This window comes from Motacilla alba, chromosome 4, assembly GCF_015832195.1.
Source record: "Motacilla alba alba isolate MOTALB_02 chromosome 4, Motacilla_alba_V1.0_pri, whole genome shotgun sequence".
Classification (NCBI taxonomy): domain Eukaryota; kingdom Metazoa; phylum Chordata; class Aves; order Passeriformes; family Motacillidae; genus Motacilla; species Motacilla alba.
Window position 1 is genome coordinate 49,286,241 of NC_052019.1, and position 27,781 is coordinate 49,314,021.

The 27,781-nt window shown below is 40.9% G+C and overlaps 1 protein-coding gene across 1 annotated transcript; it reads right to left on the minus strand.

Moving 5' to 3' along the window:
- Nucleotides 1-18: 18 nt before the first annotated feature.
- Nucleotides 19-27,756, minus strand: METAP1 (methionyl aminopeptidase 1). Its single transcript, XM_038135545.1, has 11 exons — nucleotides 27,588-27,756; nucleotides 17,577-17,628; nucleotides 15,448-15,560; nucleotides 14,033-14,093; nucleotides 12,745-12,836; nucleotides 11,934-12,017; nucleotides 10,275-10,413; nucleotides 7,548-7,679; nucleotides 4,983-5,126; nucleotides 2,785-2,850; nucleotides 19-2,615 (listed from the first exon to the last, which is right to left on the minus strand). The coding sequence occupies exons 1-11, from the start codon at nucleotides 27,705-27,707 to the stop codon at nucleotides 2,455-2,457; spliced, it is 1,164 nt and encodes a 387-aa protein (XP_037991473.1). The 5' UTR covers nucleotides 27,708-27,756; the 3' UTR covers nucleotides 19-2,454.
- Between the last annotated feature and the right edge of the window lie 25 nt (nucleotides 27,757-27,781).

Below are 27,781 nucleotides of genomic sequence, written 5' to 3' on the forward strand. Positions count from 1 at the left end.
ATGTCATTAAAAAGTAGATTTAAGTTAGGATCTTTTATTTAAGTGGATAGCAATTTATGTAAGAATAAAAAATAGTTAATTTCCACAATCCAGTCAGCACAAGTCTAGTACGTCATATTCAAGCAAAGACACACCTAGATAGGTGAAAAAATAGTTTTTATCAATATTTTATTTAATAAATTTTGTTCTCGAGGCTGATGTGCCCTCTTATGTTCCAAGATCTGGTGTAGATGCTAACTAAGCTTTCCACTCATTTAAAAATACTGCAATAGTATGAACTCACTATAAGCAGTTACCATGCTGTGATTTCAATTTATAGGCAGAAATGCATAGTGTCATGGACTACCTGCATTAAAAATGTGCTAAATTTGGTCGTATCAGTGCAACAACAAAGAGGTATCCAAGTGGCACATGTGTGGGTTTAAGGGTGAGTTTTAACTGGGTGCATGCATATACCTGTGGGGCTTGCACTGCTGCAAGCAAACCTGGATGTAATGAAAAATTCTATGTCTGGGTTTGGATTACAAGACCAAAAAAAAAAGTTATTTCTGTTAAAAGCAGCTGCAACTTTTATTTTATAGACCAAAAATGAAGCTCCCCACCCCCTGCATCATACACACACACATAGAAAAGGCAAGACCATTGTAACCATTCAAGTGAAGGATATGGTGGGCAAACCTCCAGGACAGGCATCTCCTCAACACAGCTCATTCAGCACAGGTAATCCCACTCAAGTACTACAGTCTGTTTTGTTAAAAATCTCTACACACACACGCATACGCACGCACACGCGCTCTCTGTGCATCGTTTCAGGTCACTTTACTGCATAATTAAAACAAGAATAAAGTAATGAAAACATTGCAGTGATACAGCAACAGAGGTCTGAGGCACTCAGGGCAGAGAAGACATTTTCTGGCAAATTTGGAAGTAGATGAGTCCAGTTCTGTGAAGCACTAAACCCTTTCCCCCACCTAAATTCTGCAGTGCCAAGGGGAGCCAAGGGTATGCAGCACTTCATGTTCTTGGATCTGTGGCAACAAATTCACCAGACATTTTGTAAGAGGTGTATTTTATGCCCATGATTGTATGATTTAATGTCTGTGTTGGCTTAAGTATTTCTTGTGTTACAGTGGTGTAAGACGAAGTCTACAATGGGGTCTGAAAAATGTTTCATTACAATTCAGAAGAAAAAATTAATTCCCTCAGCAGAGACGCTAAAGATGATGGAAGGGAAATGGGCATGGAAAAAGAAAGGGTAGAGAAAAGAGAGGCTTAATCAATCCACACTCCTTAACATAACCATTTTCAGCTCACCATGACCCACTAATAAAATATAAAGGGGTATATATACCAACATGGCCCACTCTATACCCTGTCTGAGGAAAAAAAGATCAATTTTCATAGCTGCCCCCCTAAGACTTCCCAAAAGCCTGAAACTCACTCAACCAAGGGGGAAGAAAATGACCCGTTTAAAAATTACCAAAAGAAAATGAATACAGTGTTGAACGTGTTTCATTTTCACACACTCAGACTTGTTTTGAGATATTTCACTGTAAGTCTTGCAAAACCAATCCCCCACAGCTACTGTGGATGTACTTTTTAAAAATGTCCCACAGTTAACAGACATAGGGATCCCATGAATCATGGGATCTTTTTGGTTCTTGTTGCATTCCTTTACCTAGGCAAGTCTGATACATCAGCTTCACCAAGATTTTGGTGCAGGAGGCTGCCTGCAAGTACTGCTTTGCCAAAAAGCAGCTTATTCCAGGGAGCTGCATATAAGACAGACTTTGTTAACTTCCCATCCTATCAAATCTCTAGCAAGAGAAACAAGTCCTGCCATTAACACAGTGTGCCACCCACAGTGGCAATCACCACCGGCAGAGAGATGGGGGCAGAATTAAAGGTAGCCCGTTCTTGTACGTGCATGTCTTTCTCCCTTCTGCCCCATTCTCAAATGAACAAACAAGGCCCAAAATAGTATCTGCAGAAGTAAAGAGTTAAGTCTTTGGAATAAGAAATGCTTAAAATCTCAGGTGCCTCTCACAAACCAAGAGTGACAGGGCACACTGAAATGGTGAAAAAAAACCTGGATCCCAAAATATCAAGTCCCAGTGGGAAAGCTTACCCACGCTTTTCTAGCTAATATCATGGCAGCAACAGAAGCAATTGTGGGTCTAATTGGAAGAAAGGTGCTAAAGAGATAATTGAAGAAAAAAAGGAAAGTACAGCATGAGTGTTGTAGGTAGGAGGAAAGCAGGAAATTCTTTAAATTCTTCTCTGCTTTTGCAGATATTGGGTCAGGTTCTTCGAGATATTCCTCTTATCTACAATCACTGAGAACAAAGTAAATGGTGAAATCTTTCTATTCTGTACTCTTAAAAAAATGCATAGTACAGGGGCAAAAAATATTTATATATTTCTCATTCTGATGCACCTGCTCAGTGTGGACTATCACTGGGTCATGAAGTGGGGGCGAACGCTGTCCAGGCGGCGGGTGAGGATCTCGCAGCCCGTGTCTGTGACCAGCAGTGTGTGCTCAAACTGTGCCGAGCGCTTCCCGTCCCTCGTCACCGCAGTCCAACCGTCGGGCCAGGTCTCGTCCTGCCAGCCACCTGAAAACAGAGAGCATCACATCTTGCCAGCTTTTAAATAACAGCTATCGGTCCCCCCAAAGAGAAATGAAAAATCTATCAGCTCTACAGGATAGAACCAGCATCCTGTTCCATCACTACTCAGGAGCAAATGAGAGCAACCATTTTACTCTACTGCTAGACTGCTCACCTTCACAGATCATTGGTTCAATTGTAAATACATGACCTGGCTTCATGACTCCAACTGCCTTGTTTTCTGCAATAAAATAAACACTCAAGTTAGAAAAAAGAACACCATCTTAGTAAATGAATGAATCCTTGTCCTAACAGAATACAACAGAAACACAGTAAAGTCCGAAAAGCCTTTCTGAGATGATCTGTTAACTTCTCCATTTTTATATTTACATAAAAATTTCCCTTAGCTCTTTCCTTCTCCCCATGCACCAACACTGTAATACTTACTCAAGCAGCTTAAAATTAATTGCTGCCTTTCTATTCAACAACTGGAATTTCAACTCTAGTTTTATAAAACACTGAAAAAATATAATACAGGAATTTCTGCACCCTTCTATAATGAAAAATTGTAATTAAAAAACAGAAGTAAGAAGCACTTAAGGTATTCAGAGAAAGCCTGGAATCTCCTTACTTGGTTGCACTGAGCCATTAGCTCCAATAAATTGTCGAAATGTGACAGTGGTTAAGTAATCCCGTGACTCCATTAATGAAAGACACACTGCCTCCTCATTACCTGGATAATGGGGTCACAGCAGTGTCAGAGTGATATTGCTGTGCTCATTAGCTGACATAAAACAGCAGAGCGTTTTGAGGCATACAGGACAATAGCACAGGAACTTTTGGATGTTAAATGCACCAAAAATGCTTATGTGGAGGCACATGAACTGATGGACAGCATGACTCCAGGAGTGCAGTTTGACTGGAGAAAGGCTTCAGCCCATTTTCTCTGTCCTGTTTCACCTGGAAGGACAGCGCAGCTCAGATGTAACTGAGCCTGAGAGCTGGAACAAACTCCAGAACTGCACAGGAACCATTAGCTCCAAGCTACTTTGCTGCTGTAGACAATTTGCATTCATTTTACATCCCCCTAGCTAACCTTAATTGTGTTAATTTATTACACTGCCTAAATCACCTAGAGGCTTTAAAAAATCTCAGCCATCAAGCTGCCACAACAGCAACAGAACATTTTTCTTAGAAAATAATCTTTTTGCTTTTCAAACTCTTTTCATAGTAGGCTAGAAATAAGCAGCAGCATTCTTTTTTCTCCAAGAGGCTTTAGGTCCCTCAGATATTGCCACTTTTGCTGTGACTTTGTATTTAAAAATACCAGAAAAACCCTCAGCATCTTTCTTTCTGGGAACAGACATATTCGCCCAATGAAAAAAAAAAGTTGAAAGTTCTAAATAGCCAAGAAAGATAGAAATTTCCTTTTGTATTGGACTGGATTTTAACTGGTATAAAAAGCTCTCCACCTCCAAAGAATCCGTATTTTCTTCATTTTACACAACAAAAAGTACATACCACGAATTGATACCCTTTTACTCTGCAGTTAACAGATTCGCGCTGTTGTGAGAAAAAATAACTTGGGGAAATGATGACATGGAAAGTCAGGAATTGCTAGACTATATTGTATGACCATAACATGTGTTAAAGCTCATTAGGAGATGGGAAGATGGAGGCACCTGCCAGGTCTGAGGAATAAGTGTCCTATTATCAGGGCAGCTTTACAGCTGAAGTGAGTGTGAAGTGTTGATCACTGCCTCATGATATTTACTCTGCCCTTAACTGTCCACTGGCACTTAACCTTCTGTCCTTTGCCTCTGTGGATGCTGTTTCTTAGTCTTGCTGGAAAAACTGTTATGGCACCATGGACATTTCCAAAAACTATCACTACTGGGGGAATGTTCATTCCTCCTCTGCTACACACTAGGATGAAGTTTCCAGAAAAAACAAACGACAACACTCAAACAAAGAAAAGGGAAAAAAACAGGATCCATATTCAGGCACAACACCCATCTATACTATTCAAAGAGCTTTTTATTTGCATCTGTAAATGGCAGTAAGGTTTGGCCTAGAACTCCTAAGGAGAGAAACACTTGGCAGTTCACATCAGACAAGAATGTCTAAGGGAACTCAGCTGGGAATTCAGGCAAAAACTTTGAGCACTTACCCAGTACTGATGAGAGCTAAGACTAACCATTAGTGCAGGCAGATAATGCAAGCACAGGTTCATAAAGTATGCTATGGTCCAGAGTTAAAAACCAAAAATTATTTCTCAAGTGCCAAAATGCCAACTTGATGGCTCAAGTAAATTGGGTGCATTCACTGCAAATCACTTGTCTACAGAACAGCACAAAGAGAGTGAATACTCACTGGCATAATGGGGCACGTTAGGAGCTGTATGGAAAAGTTTATGGATTCCGTGCCCACAGTAGCTCCGAACCACTGAAAATCCATTTGCTTGAGCGTGTTTCTGAATTATGTTCCCCAGTTCTCTGTACCGAACACCAGGTTTTACTGCAAAATTAAAGATACAGAAGGGAATTGAGAGAGCTTTCCTTCAACACAACTAACCATCAAACACCATCTCTGCAGCACTCATGGCTTGTGTGTCCATCTGATCCAGTATGCATCTTCCTATGATCACTTAATCCACTGGGTATGTATGTGAGTGCAACAACTTGGGAGAGGGAGGAAACTGTCTCATATTAAAAAAAACCCACAAGACAGACAGAAGAAAATGCCTTTTTCACAAGAATACTACTTTCTTCCTTTCATGGATGCAACTGCTCACATTAAAAGGATGTCAAAGTTTGAAATTAAAAATAAAGGACTTCCAAAGTACTTGTTGAGCTCTCACACCCTGAGATGCAGTGCTTTTTGCAATCAATGTAGGAACCATATTTTAATATACACTTATCCCTCTACGATGTGGAAAATGCACACAAAGGACTGATATTTAGAAAAAGAAATAAAAGGAAAACGGGTATCTCTACTCTTAGACAAGATTCTCAGTGACAACGCTACAGCAAATAAAAATGTTCATATTCCGGTCTACCTATTTTGACAGCCCCTTTAGGAAGCCTTACAAGTTAAAGAGTTTGAAACACATGAAAATGGTGTGAGAAATTAACTTTGAGCACTTGGAAAAGGGAGTAATAACACCATAAAAGCAACAATGTTTCATCATTCAGCTAATGAAAATTCATCCCAAAAACAACCTTGAGCCCCTTAAAACAAAGTATCAAGCTTTTCCAAGACTATTCCCAACTCCCTGAATATATGCTGTCCCCTCAGGAGCCAGATGTGTGGTTGTGTGGAGCCATTTTGAGCGGAGTTCACACAAAAATAAAGCTTTATGTAAAGCAACCTTTTAGTTCAATTCTCTGCTAATGTAAGCCACTACAACTGAAACCCCTAAGCTGAATTTACAGAAAATAACAAGAAACTTATACTACTGGAATATACATGCTTCTCCAAAAATTAAAAAAAGGACATGGTGGGGAAGAGATTCATCTGTTGTGTTTGTGCTGAACAGCTGTGAAGTATGGGCCTGACAGCACGTGCAACTCATTTCAATGGAGCACGGAGCCCTCTGCTTCTCTCTCATACAGCTCTCCCAGCTAGAGCTCTGCTGGTCCAACACCAAGATGTTGAGATGATTTAAAGAGGGGAGAGGTGACCCCCTTTTAGGTGACCCCCTCTGGAAGCTGAGACATTTGCTTCCAGAATTCCTACTCACATGCAATGTCTAAAACCCTTTAAAACACATTACAGCATCTAAAAAATTGGTAAAAAAAGACTTACAGAGAGAATTTTAATCTCATTGTAACAAACACGGGGAAATTTCTGTCACAGTTTCTACACCAAAGCCAGGACACAAAGGATAAGAGACAACACATGTAACACTTGCTATAAAAAAAGTACAGGACCAAAGATACATACTGTTCTGGTTTAGCTCTGAAAAACAAAGTGGTCATTTCTGAACAGTAATCCCACATAAACAGGTAATCTCTATTCTTCACAGCTCAACCTGGCAGTATTTTCTTGATCACACAACAGACACACAAGACATCAATCCTATGTATTTTTGTCTTTTCAACTGGACTAGCTATCTCCAAACAATTAACCCAAATTGCATTCATTTTAATTTCTTTGTTTTACATTTACTTTTCATTAAATGCAAGTTTAAAGCCTTACTACATATAGTACCCTATACTTCAATCTTTAGAGGCCAAGAAGTGATTAAATTATAATGGGGATTTCAAGAAGCTGCAAGGTATAAAGGATACAGATGGTACAAGTACTTCCAGAGACTTAAGAAATTCTTCTTTTGTTTTCTGAAGTTAAACAAGCAGCTACCTTTCTAGCTTATTGTATATCTTGATGCAGCTGCCCTGTTAACTAAACAAGATAATTAAAGTTCTGTAGGTACTGGAAGATATGGATCTGTCTTCTCTGGCACCCTCCCACAGAAAATCAAGAGCTCATAACTAGCTTTATGAAATAACCATCAGGTTTGGTAGGGCTAAAGAGACATGTTTAGGTGCTCACACAGTGTTTTACCTTACCAGTTCACTGTGCAACACAATACAAACTATAAAAGTAGGATTTTCCAAAACATAATTTGCTTGTTACATTCTCTAAGTCACTCAGATCAAGGATGGCTTACTCATCAATGGTCAAAAAAAGGCTGTTTCCATGTCAGTATCATCCACACATCAGCTCAGCATCAAATACATTTTCCTCATCAGCCCACATTTAAAAAGAAGTTGCAGCCACCACTCACAGAAGCATGACTGCATTACACAACACCCATCATCAGCTGGTGACAACACACCAGCGCTTCTGTGTGCTCACCAGAAGTCACCCTGAGCAGTGGCAATATGAGCAAGCACATCTGAGAACCAAAAGCTTCCTGCTGCAGGCGTGTCTCACCTGCATCGATGGCTTGCATTAGGCACTCATAGGTTGTCTGGACGAGCCTCCTGGCACCCTCGTCCACCTCGCCGACATAAAAGGTCTCGTTCAGGTCTCCGTGGTAGCCATTGCGATAGACGGTGATATCCACTGCAAACAACAGCAGACACGGGAAATTAGCGCTCTGCTCCTCACCTCCTGCCTCTCCGCTGCTCAAAGAGCAAACCTGTAAAAAGGGGGCATTCCAACTGGGAAGTGATTAGTTCACAAGAATTCCCTAAGAAAACTCTTCCAGCAGAATCAGTTCTTTTGTGCTTATCCTGTAGATTCTATATAATAATTTATAAGTCAGTGTTGCACTGGTGAACAGTTTGATTTAATAAAATAAAAGGAGGAGGGGGAGGAAAAAAATCCCCCAACAACACAACACAGACACAGCAAGCTAGCATTGGTTTTTTAGGTAAATATAAAAATGGGAAAGAGAAGCTCTTTGCTCCATGGTGATTTGCCTGATTATAGTACTTTCTCAGAATTCATTCCAGCATTTATAGGGGGAAATTAAATTTTAAAACGTATGTAATCATTGTTTTGCATATCAAGTTGTCTTGCTGTGGCAGAATGGGAACTTTTCTTTCTAAGTCTGTTGGTCAGCCGGCAGGACTAATAGCTGCTAGATCACCAAACCCACTAGAAGAGCTATTGCTCTGTTATTCATGAAGAAACCCACATCCAAATCCTCTCACAGGTAAACTGTCATGAAGGGAACTGTAGTGAACAATAATACTTCAGGAATATCAAACATGAGCTGCTGAGAGAGACCAATACAATTTTGATAGGAAGATGTTGGAAAACACACTTTGGTGTCAACAACTAGACATAATTGCTTGTACCTTCTGGAAGGCATGTTCCTGTGATTCAAAAAAACTGTTTTGGACTTTGGCATGGCTTCCAGGCTAAAAAGTTTTAAATAAAGAAAAAGATGGACGCTTCCTTTTAGTTGTTCATTGGGTACATTCCCTTCAAGGTACCTTTTCTATCCCTCCTTGTGAACTGTTTTGGTCCTTTTCAACAGGCTTTTGAGCCTCTACTTCACAGGAGAGAAAAGAAGGGCTTCTTTTTTATCATAACAAAGCAGAAGGCTCCAAGCCCAATCAAGTGCAGGAATGTGGACAAAGGTATGACTAGAGCCTCTTACAGAAGGTGTTCTCTAGGGCTGAGGTACAGCCTTGGCATGCAAACAGCAAAGAGGTAAGGCACTGGGTAGATGAAGCCAACCATGTTGATTAGAAGGCTGGAGAGCCTCTTCAACTAGAAAAAGCTGAGAGAATTCAGATTGTTCAGCCTGGAAAAGAAAAGGCTTTGGGGTGACTTAATTGTGGTTTTCCAGCACCTGAAGGGAGCCAAGGAGAAAGATGGAGAGTAACTTTTACAAGAGGACAAGGAGGAATGAATTCAAACTGAGAGCAGGCTTAGATCAGATACTAAACAAAAATTCTTTACAGCGAGAGTAGTGAGGCACTGGAACAGGATGCCCAAAGAAATTGTGGATGCCCCATCCCTGGAAATGTTCAAGGCCAGGCTGGATGGGGCTTTGAGCAACCTGGTTTATACTGAAAGTGCCCCTGCTGACAGCACAAGAGTTGAAGCCAAATGATCTTTAAGGTCCCTTTCAAGCCAAACCATGGTTCTATGAGCTGGGCTTCTTAGGCTGGATGCCAGCAATTGCCTGAATAGCTGGCAATAATAAAGAGCTCTCCAAAGGCATCATCTTTGAAATTAAAGTAAGATAAAGGAACTTTGGCATACATTGTTACATGTACCCTACAAGCTCAGAGCTTTCAACCAGACCACACCTTACCTAGACGGGACAACAATCGTGAGACTTGTTCTGAAAAGGCTGGTACCCACAGCACTGAGGTGTAGACTTAGTAGCTATTATTACAAGCCAATATATATTAAATATCTGATAATCTAAAAATATTACAACTTGCTTCTAGAGGCAGGTCAAACCTTAGCATACTCTGTGCATTTATTTAAAGGTAAGAGAAAAGCAAACCAACGCAATAAACAAAGGTGAAAATGTTTGTACAAAAAAAGTGTCATTAAGTTTTACTGCCATACCAAGAAGAAATGAAAGTTAAAACAAGACATGGTCAAATAATTTATAAAATTATCTCTCACTACCCAAGAAGGCCTAAGGACCTTGAGTACCAAGAACAAAAAGCAGCTGGTATTGTTAGGCTGTGAGATGCTCAAAAAAGGGTAACAATACAATATACAAAATACTATGCCTGCACATTAGGACCCTCTAGAGTCATTATAATCATCATGAGCATAGCAAAATTGTAAGAATCTGGAGCCATCTAATCAAGAATTCACACGGAACTAATCCAGTTGAATAATTCAATATACATTCTATTCACTATATATACACAGCCTGGAACAACTGCAATCTAGTCTACAAGTGGAATATTCAGGTACTATACTAATGCACAGATCAGGGTAGAAGAATTATAAAGCTCTAAAGTGGACTGAACTTTTGAAATCATTTTATTAAATAAATACATTAATTAAAGTATGTAAAGAGCAGAGGTAAATGAGAACAACCTAACTGGTATTTGAGAACAAAAGCCTCTCTTAAGAAGCTATTCCAGTGATGTCACCAGCTTCTGAAACCTCACCTTATTGCACGGTTTAACTGCACACAAGGTAAAAATGTTGAAGGTTCATTTTCAAAGCACTTACCATTAACAATATCTCCCTCCTGCAATGGCCTCCTGTCAGGAATTCCATGACAGATCACTTCATTCACTGACGTACAACACGACTTGGGGAAATTATAATAATTCAGAGGGGAAGGATAACAATTCCTTGCAATACAAGCCTAAACAGAGAAAATGCAATTTACACTAGTAAGTTTTGTACAAGGAAAAAACACTGTAAAAAAGATATGTGCAACAGCTTCACAGTAAGAATGACAGGCTGAAAAGCAGCGACTCCAGAAAATAAGATTCTTCAAGCATTTCTTGGCAATCTTTTCATTACACCTTGCATTTCTTACCAGGAAGAAATTAAAGCTACCTTCATTTTGTTTCTACTAATTTTCATGTTTGACTGCAAATGCTGAGATATTCAGGTTTGAAACAATGCATGGCAATATTTACTCAGTCTTAAAAAGTAATTTTCAATTACCGCTTTTAAGCACCCAGTCCAAGATTTTTGCAAGACACACTAGCTAAACAAAATAATATTTAGCACTATTTTTCCCCCAGCTTTAAAACCTTAAGCTGCTTCCCTTGCACTGTAATAACCTTTCTGTATTTTTGCAAAACCGACACATTTCATATATACTTACACATACATACATACATACATACACATACTTTGTGACATACTGAGCAAAGTGCTGAAAAAATATTGCCTTACATTTTTTTTTAATTTTTAGAAAAATAATACTGTTTTTTAAAACTGCAAAATACCAATTAGGGATATCAGTCGGTATCAACAACCTGCCAAAGTTTCCATAAAGTGTTGAGGAGGGGTAACTCCATGTTAACTACTACTTGTTCATATTAGACATTATGCCTAAGCAAGCAGTTTGATGTTCAATGCAGTAGTTTGTGTTTAACAATTTTGAATTGTTTAACGCAGTTCAACAGAAGTCTCCAGCCTAATAAAAGCAGACAATCTTGGCTCAACAGCTGCAGATAAAAATAAAGTTCTCTAATAAACTTAACTATACCAAAACTGTTTCCTTTCTCACAATGCACAGAAGTAGCCTGAAGTACCAGATTAAATGATTCACAGAGAAGACAGCAAAGCAAAAAAAAATTACACAGTTCAAATATCTATGGAAAGTTAAGGCAGGAAGCATTCTTGAACATGTTTTTTAAACACTTCACTGGACTGTGGCTTTATTTTGGCAGACTACATCAAACATCTTGTTTCAGTTCTCTCTGAGGCACTGCAGTTCTGATACCCAATCATAAATAATTTCACTTTCTCCTCTATATATCTTAGCCAACCACAGAGTACAAAAAGTCCATGGCCTACAAATGTTGTTCTTTATATAATGGTATCTGTGGAGCAAAAAGGGTTTAGAAGAAAGAAAACATGATGTTATTTGAGAAAGCAAGTGAAGATACTTAGAAGAAATCTGAAGCCAGAAATATGGAAGCAACTGATACAGAGAGAGCCCCAGGAGTTCCTAAATCACTTTGAACCTACCATTGCACTGTAACACATTTCTGCCATCTGCACTACCCACCAGCTTCAAAGTGGGAAACAGTTTGAAATAAAGAAATGGAATTCATGCAACAAAGAAAACCACACAATAATCATTTAAAAATAAAGAGACAGAAGAAAACACTTATAAACACCAGAAGAATAATAAACTTATCTTACTAAATGGACAGCATGATCAATTTCTTCAGTTGTTACTCCTGGTTTCACCATCATGGCAGCAACATCCAATACTTCTCTAGCAAGCTGCAAATGAAACAATTTAAAATTTAAAATAGATTTAAAATTGATCTATTGGCCTAATTTAAGTTGATTTAAAATAGGCCAGGAGTACCCTCTACAAAATTTGTAACCCATTTTTGACAGCTACACTGAGATCACTAGGAAAGCTGTGTGGAGTTGGGCTCTAGAAAGACTTTGAGATGCCTCCAGGTCATGTACTCAGTCACTCTGTGAGAGCTGAAAATACCCCAGTTAAGGTTTGGACCACGTTTTCCTTGAATGCCATAATCTTAAATCAGACTACCTAAATGCATTTCAAAGTTTGACTTTATGCGCAAGGAAGTGATTACAATTGAACTGCTTTTTCTCAAAAATTCTTAAGGATGGGGCTTTGTTCTGCTTTTTAGTTTTTACTTAGTACCAACTCCAGGAGAGGAAAAAGTTCTCATTTATGCACTATAAAACATATTCTTAACAGAAACAACGTGTCAGGCACAGATTGTCTTACTATTAATAACAAATGCAGGAAACCGATAAAAGTCATCCTTCTGCTTGCAAAATACTTTACTGGGAACTGGGGTCACAAGAAGGAAAAAAGCCAGAAAATATCAAGCTTCCTAAGCTATTTTTCAGTGCTCTGAAGTGGTTTGAAAGTTTGTACTCCCAAATGTGCTGTGAAAAAGTGGTAAGATCATTATAGATTTTTAAAGACTATAAAGGCACCTTGCAAGAAAAATCAAAATCCCCTTACCCTACACACTACTCGCATCCCTTCTATATCCTCAGATGACAGTATTTTTATTTGAGAGGTTCCTTTTAAAGCTTGTTCTGATTCAGACATTCCTGAAAAGAAAAAAGGGAGAGGATTAAAAAAAGAAATTAAAAACTCCATGTTATGTAGAGTGATGATTGCTACACATATCCAATCCAGGAACTTCCTTAGCTTACCATGGGCAATAGAAGTACAGACTTTCTCACCACAGCCTGAAGAAAGAAACCTACCAAGCCATAGTATTATCATCATTATTCAGATTAATTGGCATTCATAAGCCTTCCACAATACCATAATGCCCCATGTGCTCAGGAAGCCCATTCACTTAGCCCATGCATAAAACCATCATGTCCAGTTAGTCAAAACACAACCTTAAATACCAGGTTGACAACGGAGTTGTTTTATTCATAGAAAAGCATTTTTCAGCTGCTCTTAGAAAATAATTAGTGAAAATTACATTCTAACACAGTCATAAAGGGTTGCATGAGCTTGGGAATATATCTGGTTATACTACTGCAATAATCAGCTGACAAAAACATGTAAATTACTCCTACCAAATTGTGTGCCATTTCAGCTTTATAGATGAGCAACCCCATAAAATCCAGTATTTTGTGTTGTTTTAATATTTACACTCTTTAAAAAATAACGGTGGAATATCTTAAAATTAAAAAATAATGCTAACAGACTTTATAGCAGCCTTTTAGGGAAATGCAAAGCCCCAATACTGGTATAAAAAGAGGAAAACACCAAAACAATCCAGTAAGTAAGTAATTTTGAATGTGCATTCCCTCTCTGTCCAAAAACAGCTGGAACTCATACCCCAGTTTTCTTTTGGGGGTTGCATAATGCAAGATTTTCTTGGTTTTATTATAAAATAATAAATTTTCAACAGATACACTGATGCCACAGAGAATGGTTTAGTAGAATTCATCTGTGACAGTCAGCTGATTGCTGTTTGTTATCAAATTAGCAACAGAACTAGGACTTGTATGTTTGAGATTAAAAAAAAACCCAAACCAAATTAACTAACTCTTAATTTCCTGTACACCTTTGAAAGACAGCCCATTACAAACTTTGGACTTTGAAAAAATACTTGCAACAATGATTTTTTAAAAATCAGTAAGTTACTGTGGATAAGTAGTAAAGTGAGAACAGATAAAAGAGCTTCCCTTCTCCAGAATCTCCTTCATGCTTTAAAGGCTTTTTCAATGGAAAGGAAAAGAGAGAGCAGACGTAACACTCATAATTATGATTTGTTTCATGTTACCTAGTGGGTGATCAGCATAATCCGGTCTCTGAATATAACTTGGCACAGGTCTTGTGGGCGTCTAAATAAATCACAGGCAAAGCTGGTTAGGTTGCAACAACACTTATTATAGTCACAAAAACAGAGTCACACAGCAAAATTAAATACAATATGAAATATTTCATGTGAAATACGGCTAAGTCCATTTAGAAAAAGTTGCAATGTATGTAAACACTCCAAAAGTTCCAAGTTTCAATCTCAGACATTCTGCTCTTGCCCTCTATTGCTATCATATTATACAACTTTTAATAGCCAACTGCACAGCTTTTTAAAAATCAAATTTTTATTGTCAAGTGAATCAAACTGGTTTTATAATGTATTATGCCTTATTGTAGCTTTTTTTTCTGCTGCTTTCCAGACTGCAAGTGCACTGATTCCAAATACATACCTCTTCTCTTTATCAAGATTGCTACTTCTAATCATCACCTTAGTCAAAATCTCTAATTTCATCTGCCTCAGTCTCACAGCAGTCACAAGAAAAAAAAGCCAATGTTCAGAGGTAACACAACTAAATTACTTAGCCAGTGAAATGTCCCATATACCTTTTTCTCCAGCAACACTAACAAACACACATGGGCTCAGGCTCAGCTAATTTGTTCTCTAGTGAGCCTGTAACATAGAGAAGACTAGAGAGAGGATGCCACTGGGGCAGCTTTTCTAGCACAGGCCAATTAGAAAAGACAAATGTAAATAAAATGCTATTATTGATACTTGTACCAATTTAAAAATATAGTTACATCTGTATGTTCCACTGTGTGTGTGTGTGTATAAATAAATAAATAAATAAATAAATACATATACACAGTTATATGTCATCATCTTCTAAACCCACCTTTCACAACCAAAGATCTTACTGACCTCTGCTGTTCTTCACCATTCCAGTGCAGGAGATTACTATAACCTCTGTTCTTTCAGCTGTTCACCAGTTCACTCACCAGGTTATTTTAAGCCACTCACATAATATAATACAAAACCATTTATTTAAATTCTAAATGAAATCACCTGAACATTTAGAAACAGACTGCTCCATAACGGGTGAGGACAACAAACAGCTGGGAGACACCATCTGAACCAGCAGTAGCTTTTTTTCAGAATAAATGTCACAGTGTACATCCAAAAGGTAAGGATGGAAACAGAGCTTAAGCCTGTTACTGATGCTTACAGGCACTCCCTTAATTATAAATATAACAGGAGATAGAACAAGTAAAACTAAAATGAACCACGATAAGGACAGCCATGTACGTCCTTGTCATCGGGTTCAGATCAAGAAGTTCTCCTCTCTCAGCAAAAAATGTGGGAGGTCATCAGGTCAGGAGTGGTCCGTTAGCTGCTACAGAACGTAGCAGAGCTGCAGTAGAGTGGCACCTCTTGCTTACCAGGGGATAGTGTGGCCGGAGTTTCCCAGTGTATCGATAACCAGACCAGGGATTTGTGTTAACATCGCCTTCCAGGCTCCAGGAGGAAACTTCACGCTTAGCTTTTTCATCTTCTGAAAAGACAAGGAAAAGGGGTTGCAGCAGCAAAATCCGTCCTACTAAGAATGAGAAATGTGAGGTCTAGAAAGTGACTTACAAGTGCCCAAGTTTAGACCTGACTCCTTCTGGAATTTCAGATACTGATATATGCAAGTGTAAGTAGCAGTTATCATTTTGTACTGTCCATTCCAAATTCACATTCTTCCTACCCTATTCAACAGCAAACTGGGGAATGTCAGGACTGAATGCACAAAAGAAGTGTAGTAATTAAGCTGTTCTTCATTTGTAGTTTTACAAATTCCTGGGAAAAAAGCCTGTTTCTGCAGAGGCACTCAGTATTCCTTCAATTAACACCCTTGCACTGCAGGAGAGCATTCCTTCCTTGTGATCTCCCTTAGCACCCAGTGACCAAAATGACCTGAGGTGGGAAGGAGACCATCCAAAGGTGGAAGGGAGGCCATCCTACTGTCAGGTTCAACACATGGAGGCTGCTACCCCTCCAGAGCTGATGGAGACAGTGCAGGTCCTGCCACTTCTGCAGGTCAGGACAAACAGTGCTCACACCTTAGGAGATGGTCCCAAATTTCTGGAGCTTCCCAGCTCTCCAAACCTTGTGAAATTCATGTCTGATGTGGTCCAATGACTGACTTGATTCACAAATAACACATTCCTATGAGGGCAAATTGAAGGTGTTTACATAAAGGATTGAAACAAGCAGATCCTGAGCAATACCAAAAGGAGAAGTACTTAGAAAGAGAAGGCAAGGGTTAAGAAAGAGCACAGTAACTTTAATCTTTAAGTCATAACTGGATAACTTGTTTTCTCTTTTTACATCTCAGAAGGATGAAGAGGTAGCAAAAGGTCTCCCATTGCAAGGCCTAATGTCAATTCCTCAGAGCCTCTGTGGCTGACATCTGAGCCATCTGCTCAAATGACATTCCGTTCAGATGAAACTGAGAAATAACAAGTTAAAAGTCCAAAGCTGTTCCTATTCACACAAATTAATAGATGCAGAATGCAAGCGTGAACTATTAGATCCCTACACTGGGAAGGTAGAAAGAAGGAAAACATTTGTAATTATCTGTACTACTCCAGGCTATTTACCATTCAACATTCATCATGGAAAAAGAAGCTTTATTGGGTTTTAGGAAAGGAGGTTAATTATTTGAGGATGTGAGTTTCTTCCATATCACTTTTTAATCCTACCTCCCTTTTCAGCAAGGCTTAATGAAGATAGGGAGGGTAGTGGCAGGGAGGAGGCAAGGGGGCAGAACTGAGGTCTGCCCTCTCTTTGGTTTTAAACTTATGGGTTATTTTCACTACTCATATAAGGCAGAATCTACCAGTCTCCTAGTATTTCTGTGACAGAGCTACCAGCTGTCACTAGGGCACATAGATACACTTACCACCTTGAACTGAACTCAGCAAAATCCTGGCTATGATACATCCTCTATCACTGGCTGCACCATGGGCACAAGCATTCTCCCTTTTTTCCCAAAAATGTACAGAACAGCTGCACTCTGACTCACTTGTGTTCCAGCAAATGTCTAATCACAAAGACTTTGCAAGAACCTTTCCCACTGTACTGCCTTTGACTGCATTAGACATCAAAATGCTATGAAGGAACACTGCCTTACAATAGTGATTTATTTTCCTTGCCCTTTATTTCAGCACCCCTCTTTCTGTGTTCATATACCTGGCAACGTAGCTTAAGCAATAATTCATACACATAGAAAAGTGAACAGAAACAAACACTTCCGTGAATCTCTGCCTCTAAAATTTTACACAACACTTTAGATTGTCGAGAACTGGACAAAATTTCAGATACGCATCACCCAGTGTCAGGTGTCCTGGAAAAAATGGAATACCATTCCTAGGCAGAGAAGCACAGAGGGGTTGAGATTGGAAGGGACAGCTGGAGGTCATCCGGTCCAATACCCAGCTCAAGCAAGGCCACCAACAGCTCACTGCACAGGACAAAACCAATTCAAAGAAATATGAAAATGCATTTTAAAAAGTAATGTACTTACTTGCTTTCTTGTGTAATAACTTGTGAGTGGCCCAGCTTCCCTTAAAGCATTCCTAGAATTGCAAACAAAAATGTATAAATACATGTTTTAAGCAGTATTTACATGGATGGACATGCCAAGCTGACAAAATAGAGAAGCAAATGTATTTTACAAGAAAACTGGAAGACTGGAAGACTTTTTATTAATTCTTGCAGCATTATGCAGTAATGCTACTGGTAACTGCCAGTCTTAGCAATAGAAAATATTACAGTCAAAAGTTTATGAATTAGAAAAGGCAGAAAAAGCACAGCCAAAGAGACAACACCCATGGCAGTGAAATACACTGACATAATCCTATATATTGACTATTTATCATTTCAGTGAGTAACTAAACACCGTGGTGGCTGCAGGTTGGCTGAAGCAGAGTCTATCTCTGTACCTGATCTTACAGCACCGCAGTGAGCAGCAAGGTCCTCCCCTGACTCCTACAAGAAGCGATCCCCTCCTGCTAATTGCATCCCTTCTGCCTCCTGCTCCAGCACAGGAAAGCAACAGAGGCCAATTAGCACAACCACAGGGGAACTAATGAAGTAGACAAAAGGGCGGAAACGAGGGCTACTGAGTGAAAATAGGAAATTGAAAAAAAAATATTGAGAAAGTTGAAATGGAAATCAAGAAAAGAGTGGCTGTGGAGGAGTTAGGTCTTTTCTTCCCAAGCACAAATAGAGCAGTTCATGCAAGGAACAAAGAATCGGCAAAGGGGCAGATGGAAATGACTAACAGCTGGACAATAAAGAAGGACTAAGATGAAGAAAAGACATGAAAGAAAAGAGATTTAAGTAGAAAAACCGCAGAAGGCAGCATTAAAGGTGATCCTTTAAGGTGCTAATTAGCAAATTACTTGGGTTTGTAGCAGAAATTCTAAATCAATGCCTATGTGCACTCAAAACATCCATTAAGAAACTGCTAATTCCAATCACTGACAATTACAGCTGAATTTCTGAAGAAAGAGGCAGGAAGCAAACTGGTTTTCTTTTTAAGGAGAAACAATACTAATGCTGAATCATCACTGTAAAACTACCATCCAGAGCCAACTGATTCAACCTAAAGTATACAGCACTCAACCAGTCCAAGACAACACATCTGCAAACTGAGCCCAGCTTGTAACATTCTACCCTTGCTTCAGGCTTGCACTTGAGTGCTCTGAGCAGTCTGCTCCTGCTGAGGCACCCTCTCCCTCCTCCCTCATTAGTCTTGTAACCAGCAGGCACCAAAGTGCACCCACAAACACACAGTGCAGTGGTGCACAAGCGCACCTACGCTCAAAGACACCCTGCTGTGTGTGTGCTGTTCCCCTCATGACCAGAAGCAGCTGCCCGCTGTGTTGTGCTGCCCCACACACCAGGAGTGCCTGCACTGCCAGGAGCTCTGAAACCAACCCTTCCGATGGCCGGAGAGAACGTCACTTCCAACAGCAGCCCAAGTTTACTGTCACACTTATATAACCCACTGCACACACAGACCTTTGCACCGCACTGTTCTCTGCTGGGGAGCTGGGAGAAAAGGAACAGGTTTTAACTGAGGCCTGCTTTAGGGAAAAGACAATTAAAAAAAAAAATCTAAAAATGCTATTTCAAGGACACTGGAAAAACCAGTAAGTTTTAATCCCCTTTCAAACACGAGGTCTTTTTTCTGAAGCATAAAAGAAGACTAAGCAGCTAAGGACTTAGAGCAGCTACAGTTTGCAAACCCAGAATCCACTTTTTTGAATATAAAGGAGTATTTGGGGAAGGAAGACACACATCAGCTGTGGCAATTACTGACTGTAGTTCATTCTCTGCTTTCCCATGAAATTCTGGAGGATGTTCTCCAATGCCCTTGCTTTGTCCTATACCAGCAGCCTTTCCTCTCTGCTGGCCCCTAACCAGAGAAAAACAGGCAAACACAGCACCAGGGACAGTAGCATAACTTGAGAGGCTCCATTTTGGCTTTTCATTTCCTGCAGCTGTGGACAACCTAAGATGATTCCGCATAATGCTGCCATATGCCTAAGTTCTCCCAAACATGTTTCCCAGATTTTACTTGCCCTCTATCTCCAGAGGAGCAGTAGCTTTGCCAGAACTCCCAGGGCACAGCTCCAAAGCTGCTGTAGCCCAAGACAACCGAGACACCGGCACCATGTGCACATCCATCAACTGCAAGAGGCACGCACAGTACGTCCGAAGCCTTTTGGTGAGCAGGGGCTGTTACAAGCGCGCTGTACAACCCATCAATCTCTCTGCCTTGGTCTGACACTGCTGGAAGGCACTCAAAGGACATGCTGCACATCCACCTACAGCCCATCTATTTTGTGTAGGATCAGTCATACGCTTCCTGCGAGCACTGGACTTATCGGGTACATACCAATTATTTATATTCAACAACCTACGGCACAAGCACCACATTGCACATGACTGCAGAGCTCTGCCTTGGCAGCTCCACATAAAAATATGGCAGCTGTCATCTCACAGGGTGGAGAATCATAGCTCTGGCAACAAAGCACTCCCAAAGTACCACTGCACATTGCAAAGACCGTCACCTTCTACACTGCAGACTTCCCAACAAGATATGGAATAAACCTACTCTTTCTCTCCATCTGGGCCACTTTTTGAAGTATTTTCCGGAGAAAATCATGCTTTTCACTGAGTCTTCTCCTGACACATCTACTTCAAACTGGCTATTGCCATTCCTGCCTCTTAACAATTCTTCTGTGTTCCTATGCCCTACTCAGGTCAGGGTAGAAAATTTTCAATGACTAAATAAACAAAATCCAGGGGAAAAAAATATCCAGGGTGACTTTTAATATTAAAATGAAGAAAATAAAGGTTTGGGTTTTTTTTTTCAAATACAATGAAAAAAGGACCATGTAACACTGCATGGCTATATTTTAAAACATTAAATAGCTTCAGTGGGAAAGTACACAGGAACAATATGAATTTGGCTTCAAGTTCCTTGGAAGACTTCCTGGGTGTCATTTCAAGCACTACATAATCCATTAGCAAGCCTGATATAAATATCCCCACCCTTCTCACCTAAACCATTTTTCTTTTTTTTATTGCATGTGACTTTTACACCTCAGTCAAGACACACGTGGAAGCACTGAAGAGGACTGTAAAAGAAGAGAGGTCACATGTATGACAAAAAAAAACCAAAAGAGCAGAGAGTAATCCTTGACTTGTTTAGAGAAATCCTGGGCACAACTATTCTATTGGTAAGAAAAATATAAATGTGTCTTCTAGACAGAGGCTATCAACATACTGAAACCTTTAACAACATTTCTGGCTTCAGGGCATTCTTGTGCCAATCCCACTGGTTTTATGTTTAGAGACAAGTTCAACCCAGTGTTCATCAGAATATATCAAAAGGTAACCAAAGGCACAACCAGAATTACCATTTGAAAAGATTCCTGTTGGATTCCCTTGTGGAAGATGTGTTATTTCTGAAAATGATTTTTACCTTAAGGACTTGCCCAATATCAAGAGAATCATGTGACATAGCAGCATTTGTTTTATAGTATGGTGCATTTTCACTATGAACACACTGATCACTACCAAATACCTCGAGATTTTTTTTTTAGATCAACCATTGAAAGAACAACATCCTTTAAAATAGTTATTGAAGCAATTAGTGGGAAAAAAAAATCTGCTATGTTTATTGTCATTTTTACAACAATAACAGAAAGCTTCTTATTCATTCAGTTCATGTATGCATACAATCTGATTAAGAAGTGGAAAAGTACAGTCAACTGCAAATTCCAGAAGAAAAAAGGATGCTCAATCAAGATTAGGATATTACTGCACTACAAACCTCTGTATGGCACAGACATAACAAACTAGATTTAAATAAGCTACCCAGAGACATGGATGCCCCATCCCTGGATGTGTTCACAGCCAGGATGGACAGGGCTCTGAACAACCTGATCTAGTGGAAGGTGTCCCTGCCCATGGCAGAGGATTGGAACTAGATGGTCTTTAAGGTCTCTTCCAAGCCAGGCCCCTCTACGATAGCCAAGCCCAGGAAGCTATGCAGGCACCACAGCACAGAATCCAAGACATGCTGACAGACTGTGCTTCTGAACTGCCTTGGCATGGGAAAGGCTCATTTCAAGCTATCTCTGCCAACCCCTCTGTCAGTACTACAACTTGTGCCCAACTTACACAGAAATACCCCCTCCATCCTCTATGGTCATAATTTAGAGCCACTGCAATGAATTTCAAAAAATATCTACTTTACAGAAAATTAAAAAAAAAAAAGTCAGAATCAAGACTGTGAGGACAGACTGTCTCTTTGCATGTCATTATATCCTGAACTGCAATGGACAAATTGCAAGTGCCAAGCAGCATACTGTAGCTAAAAATATTCTGAGCAATCTTTTTAACAGAATTTACAAATGTCCTTTAGAATGTAAAACTGTCTGGGGCTTAACCTGAGCCCCAGACAGTTTTACATTCTAAAGCTTTACAAATAACCTTAATGTCATTTTGCAAAATGAGAACTCATTTTTAACCAAATGCCTTAAAGGTATGCAAAACAGAAGACAAAAAAACCCCTCTGAAGTACAGCATTTAGTTTAATACCAGGCTATCAATTATATATACATATTAAATACAGTACAGATTAATTCATATTTTACCCATAAGTACAAGTATGTTGAGATGTTAATACATTTGATGCTAAATGAAACAGTTGATTCTTTTCAGCATGCTGAAATCCTTCTAGGGCAGTACAAGCCCACAGAGACAGCATCCAGTCTGAAAAACTCCGTACAAAATTCCCAAAGAAGTCTAAGCAGCACACATGAATAGTCAGTTTTTCAGAAGAGTCGGATATGTGTTTTCATAATATGTGTTTTCAACTCCAAGAGAAGCACCGACATGCAGAACCTTGGTGTCAGCAGGGTTCATTGACTTTCTCCTGCATCTAAGACCCCATCTTAGCCTGAGACTCCTGAGTCCCTCATGACCAAGCCCTTCCTTTGAGGAAGGAACTGCATTTTGCAGCTCTTTGGATTTACAGAAATACACAACTGATTTTTGAGTGTAGTGAAGGAATAAGAGACCAGAGGAATTCCAGAGGAATTCCTGTCAGTACGTGGAACACTAGCTCAGCAAGTCTGCCTACAGGAGTCTGAAGTTTTACTTTCAGAAAGTCATGAGGGCTCAGCTTTCGTATCTCACCAACAATCAGGTGCTTACCTCAGACACAGGTATTCATGGTGATTTATAGGCAATTGAGAATGTCAGCTTCCTGACGAAGGAAATCTGATTTTCTAGAAGATGGTATCAGCTGAGTGCCATTTATGCCTGAGGAAACTGCTATGTGCTGCAGCTGAATCCAAGCAGCTGGTTTCAGCCTATTTCAGGCACAAAGAACAGTGAACCAAGGATGAAACACTGCACTGATGTCCTATGGTCTGATGTGAGAGAGGACAAAAAATAGTTTCATCCAGGTCTATTGCTCCCTGCTCCCCATCCCCAGCACACTGACAGTGAAGGAAACAGCAAAGCAGCAGATGGAACAACAATCTTCTCTTCAGGTCCACGATTTTTCACAAATTACTGTCACCTTGAGCATCCAAAGCTGTCAAGGGCCCAGAGCTGAGGGTCAGTGAAAATGTGCCTTCCAGAAAGCAGTACATTGTATATAAACTCACTGAGGGAACAAAACAGTATTTCTTTCCTGAACAAGTCATACCCCACTTCATGTATCAAGAGATATCAGGAGATATTGGGAGGCACCCACCAGTGCAAGAGAGACACTGGCCCTGACTGTACAGTTCAGAGAAATGCTACCCCTTCAAACACCTAAAACACATGAGGCAGAGTCACCAGATAACCCCAGTCCTCACTTCTGACTCCATAACCAGACCACTTCGTACACCTGGGGATGGCAACACAAGGGCACACAAAACAGGAGGGGGCAACACTTCTTTTTGACTCAGTTATGACTACTATTAGGATACAACCCATGGCCACCAGCTCTCTGAGAAACAAAAATGGCAAAGGCCACTGACTTCAGCGCAAGAGAATGTTTCCAGAGTGTGTCTACAAGTAGGTATTTCTGAATTTGGCTGGAGAAATGGCCCTGTACCAGCATCTAGTCCACACCACAGTAAACCTATTCTGTTTTGTCCAAGATACTTACGTAAGTAGTATGAAAGATAAAGTTTTTCACAAAAGCAACACAAAATCACTAATAAATGATCCATTCACAATTAGAAGGCTCATATAAAAATGGTAACTGGAGTTCTTAAGAACAGTCACTACTCTCCCCTTCTTTATCCTTCAGCCACTTGTAAAAGACATAAAAGAAATGCCAATAAAAGAAATGCCAATTGTCTACTTAAACACAAACTCTTTATGTATACTACACACAATGTACATGCAAGTGACTGTAGCTATAAGGCAGATTTCACAATAACAAATTCATCTTAGCAAGGGAAACTCTACACCTGAGATGTGATGCTGGACATCTGTGTGATTTCCACATTCAGAAGATAGACTGAATTATTGTATCTCACCATAAGATGATATACACACACAACACTGCAGTAAGTCTCTAAATAAAAAAAAAAACCAAAACAAAAACAAAACAAGATGATGAAAAAAGTCAGCTGGTAGTGACAGTACTTGATTTACTAGCATAAAATATTGCTAAGGGTTAACAGCAGACAGAATCCCTCAACAGAACAGTTGCTCTTGTTACAGCTTGAAGTGACAGGGAAAAAAACAAGCCAGGGTTCAACACACCACCTCAAGAGCTTCTCTGCTGCTAAAAGCCATTTTTACCTTGTCTCCATGACCAGTTCAAAAGCTTCAAAACCTCCCTGCTAGGCCAGAACCTGGCCACATGGCCCCCTTTCCACCCACGATCCACAAGCACAACTATCATTTAGCAACTGTACCCAGCTTCCAAGGTGCCAGAGAAACAGTGTTGGCTCAAAGAAATCCCAGAGAATGTCAAATTACCCCAGCCTAAGCATTTTCAGGGCATGTTGCTGAGGCATATGTTTTGATGCAGAGGAAGATAAAAATATAAGTGACCAGAATACCACCCTTTCTCCAGGAAAGGAGAAACACAAATGATAAATCCACCAGGGAAATCATTGTATTGATGCAATCTACTTGGAAAGTTCACTTCAATTCTCTATGTGCAGTCATGAAAAATAATTTTAATCTAGTCTCAGCCCTATACTTACTATACCTCCTATACCTTTCAGTTCTATATCAATTTTTTCTTAGCAAATGATATGTTAGTAACTTATAATCCAAACACATGGCTTCACATGGTTACCATCCTACAGCAGTTCACAATTTTCTGTTGTTTAATCTTAGCACTAGAGAAAATAAATTCCTACAAATTTGGTTTTAGCTCTGATTGGAGGTCTGGCTGCATTGTAGGCTTCCAAGCAGATTAATCACCTGGTGTCCATGCCCATTCAGATGCTTTTACCTGTCAAGGAAATGCCAGATAGCTTGTGGCTCCCAATCCACCCTCAGCCCAAAGGAAGCACCCACACACCTGGCTAACACCAGTGCATTCGATAAGGACAGGCTGACTTTATGGCTGGGCTAATCTGGGTCACAGTGGGCAAGCCTGCTCTTCAGCAGCTCACTCCTGAAGAGCTTCATGACCCTGCAGTGCTAAACCAGCAAAAAAAACCCCAAATAATTAATGCAACTGCTTTTCCTCCATTTAAAAGAAAACTCTGAAGACCTCAGAAGTGGCTCACCAGGGAATCAGGGACAGCCTAAGGCAAAGGGTAGAAGCCTGCATCCTTAGAGGGAGGGAGCAGCACCAAGCCAGCTACAACACAGGCTGTGCTGTGAGGTGGAATAACATCCTAGGTCCACTCACCAGCTAATCTAAGAGTTGTGTATGCATGTAAGACTAGCATGGAAAGAAAACCACCAAAGACAGAACGCCAGAGAAGTTTCACCGATGCTAACCAGTCCACTGCTGTCAGCTGAAACTTGCTGGAAGTTCAGAGAAAATAACAGTGCTTCACCTGCCATGTGCTTACCTGAAGAAGCAGCCAGGTTGTCAGCAGCACCTCACCTACCTTCCTGACTGCGCCGGCCAGACACCGGGGCAGGACAGCAGCGAGTTTCCTGCATGGCACACACCAGGTGACAAGGACAGCTGGAGCCTCGGGACAGCTCCATGCTGGGCCAACACAGGGCACTAAGGGGGGCTAAGGGCCCTTGCTACAGGATGAATATGGGAACTCCTCTCTGTGCATGTCCTTCTCTGTAACACCTCGCCCCAAAACCTCCAAAGCCCCTTCAGTGGGCTTACCCACATTCCTGATTGGCACAGCAAGGCAAAACATGCCCCAAGTCACTCAGAAATGAGACGACTGGGATTCCCAGTTCAGTACTTAATTTTCTAGGCAGGACAGCCTTACAAGCATGTAGTCAGTTATCCAGCAGCCTATTTTAACAAGCCAAGAAGTATTTCCAGTAAGTCCATTTTACCTTACAACAGTAGCAGATATTTCCAAATAATTAAACTCAGTATATAAAAAACAAGAATCTCTGCGTCCCATATGGAATTAGCTGAGTTAGAGATGGGAAGGAGGGGAGTGAAGATGTAACTGGAACTCATCTCACTGGCCTGTTCATTCCCTTAACAAATGGTTTTGTCATCACCAACCAATATTTGTATATACCAATGTCACATTTAGGATGAGTTTTATATCAGACATGTCAAAACACACAGTAAAATCTAGAGCAAATCCTAGAAGTTAACCACAAGCACCACGTGGGAACTAGAGATACAGAACTGTCAGAACAATTCTGAGGTGCAGTTGCTCTAATTTAGCACCCAGCACAGGGCACAGAGACTTCAGGGGAAAGTACCAGAAAATGTGCAGCGGGTGTGTCACAAGCACGTGGGAAATTTTCCCCTAGTCCTATGCAAACTACCAGCTTACATCCTGACTCGGAAAAAATTTCTTCCCAATTAATAAATTAATCTAGCTGATGTGACTGAATTATTTTCTTATGTTTATCCACAAAAGTTCAGTGACTTTACTCTGAGTTATAATTGTGACAAGGAAAGGCAGTGTTAATCTCTGAACTAAACACATACATCCTCACTGATTTTGACAGAATTACACACACAAAAAGTTCCAAGGATTAGGCTATGATTTTTAGTGCACAATTGAAAGTTAATAAAAAAAACCAAACAAAACCAAAACAAACACCACAAGCAAAAAATGCACTCAAACAGTCATCAGACAGCTCTTTCTATTGAAGGACCACACTCTGTTACCGCTGTGGCCCACAGAACAGGTTCAATTCTCACATTTCAGTGGGAGCTGACTGCTCTGTGACATGTGGCCTAACCTGAACCTTCCTGTTTGGCACCCTCAAAGCAGAACACCAAAGGACATAGTGGGGATAAAAAAAAAAGTTAGGAGTGAAAAGGGAATAATATACAAAAGGAAGAGTATCAAACAGTTTTCACAGAAACTCATAACTGAAAGAAAATCTGTTTTCAGAGCAACAAGTCTCCCGGTGTCTATCAAAGCCGAGCAACTCCAGAGCTGACGCCGGCAGGGAAACGCAGCCGCTGGAATTTGATGAGCACGTCCTCACTTTGTCCCACTAAGCCTTTATTTTCGAGGGGGGCACCCGGACCACCCACACCTTCAGGCACAGGAACATCCGTGCACCCTCTCACGAGCGCTCCGGCCCCGCTTCAGCGCCGCTGAGGTCCCGCATCGCCCGCGGCCACGAGGAGAAACGGGGCGGGACCGGGGGCCGCCAGCCCGGCTCCCCCGGCTCCAAGAACCCGGGGGGAACTTCGTGCGGGGGTCCCTGGCCGGGCGCCGCTGGCCCAGGCTGGCCGGGAGCGGGCGGGCACAGAGGCAGAGCCGGGCACGCCGGGCCGGGCCCGGGCGGCCGGGAGCCGGCGCGGGGAGCTGGATCCTGCGCCCGCCGCACGCCCGGAGCGCCGGGCGAGGGGCTGGGCCGCGGGGAACCTCACCTGCGAGCAGAAGTAGGAGCCCTGGATGCCCAGCTTGAGGCAGGTGGGGCACTGCAGCTTGGCCTCGCTGCTGCAGCCGGCGGTCTCGCAGACTCTGCGGGTCTCCACCGCCGCCGCCATGCTGCCGGGCGGCCACGGGGGAGGAGCCGCCGCCCGGAGCTGCCGCCGGCTGGGGCGGGCGGGGAGAGCAGGAC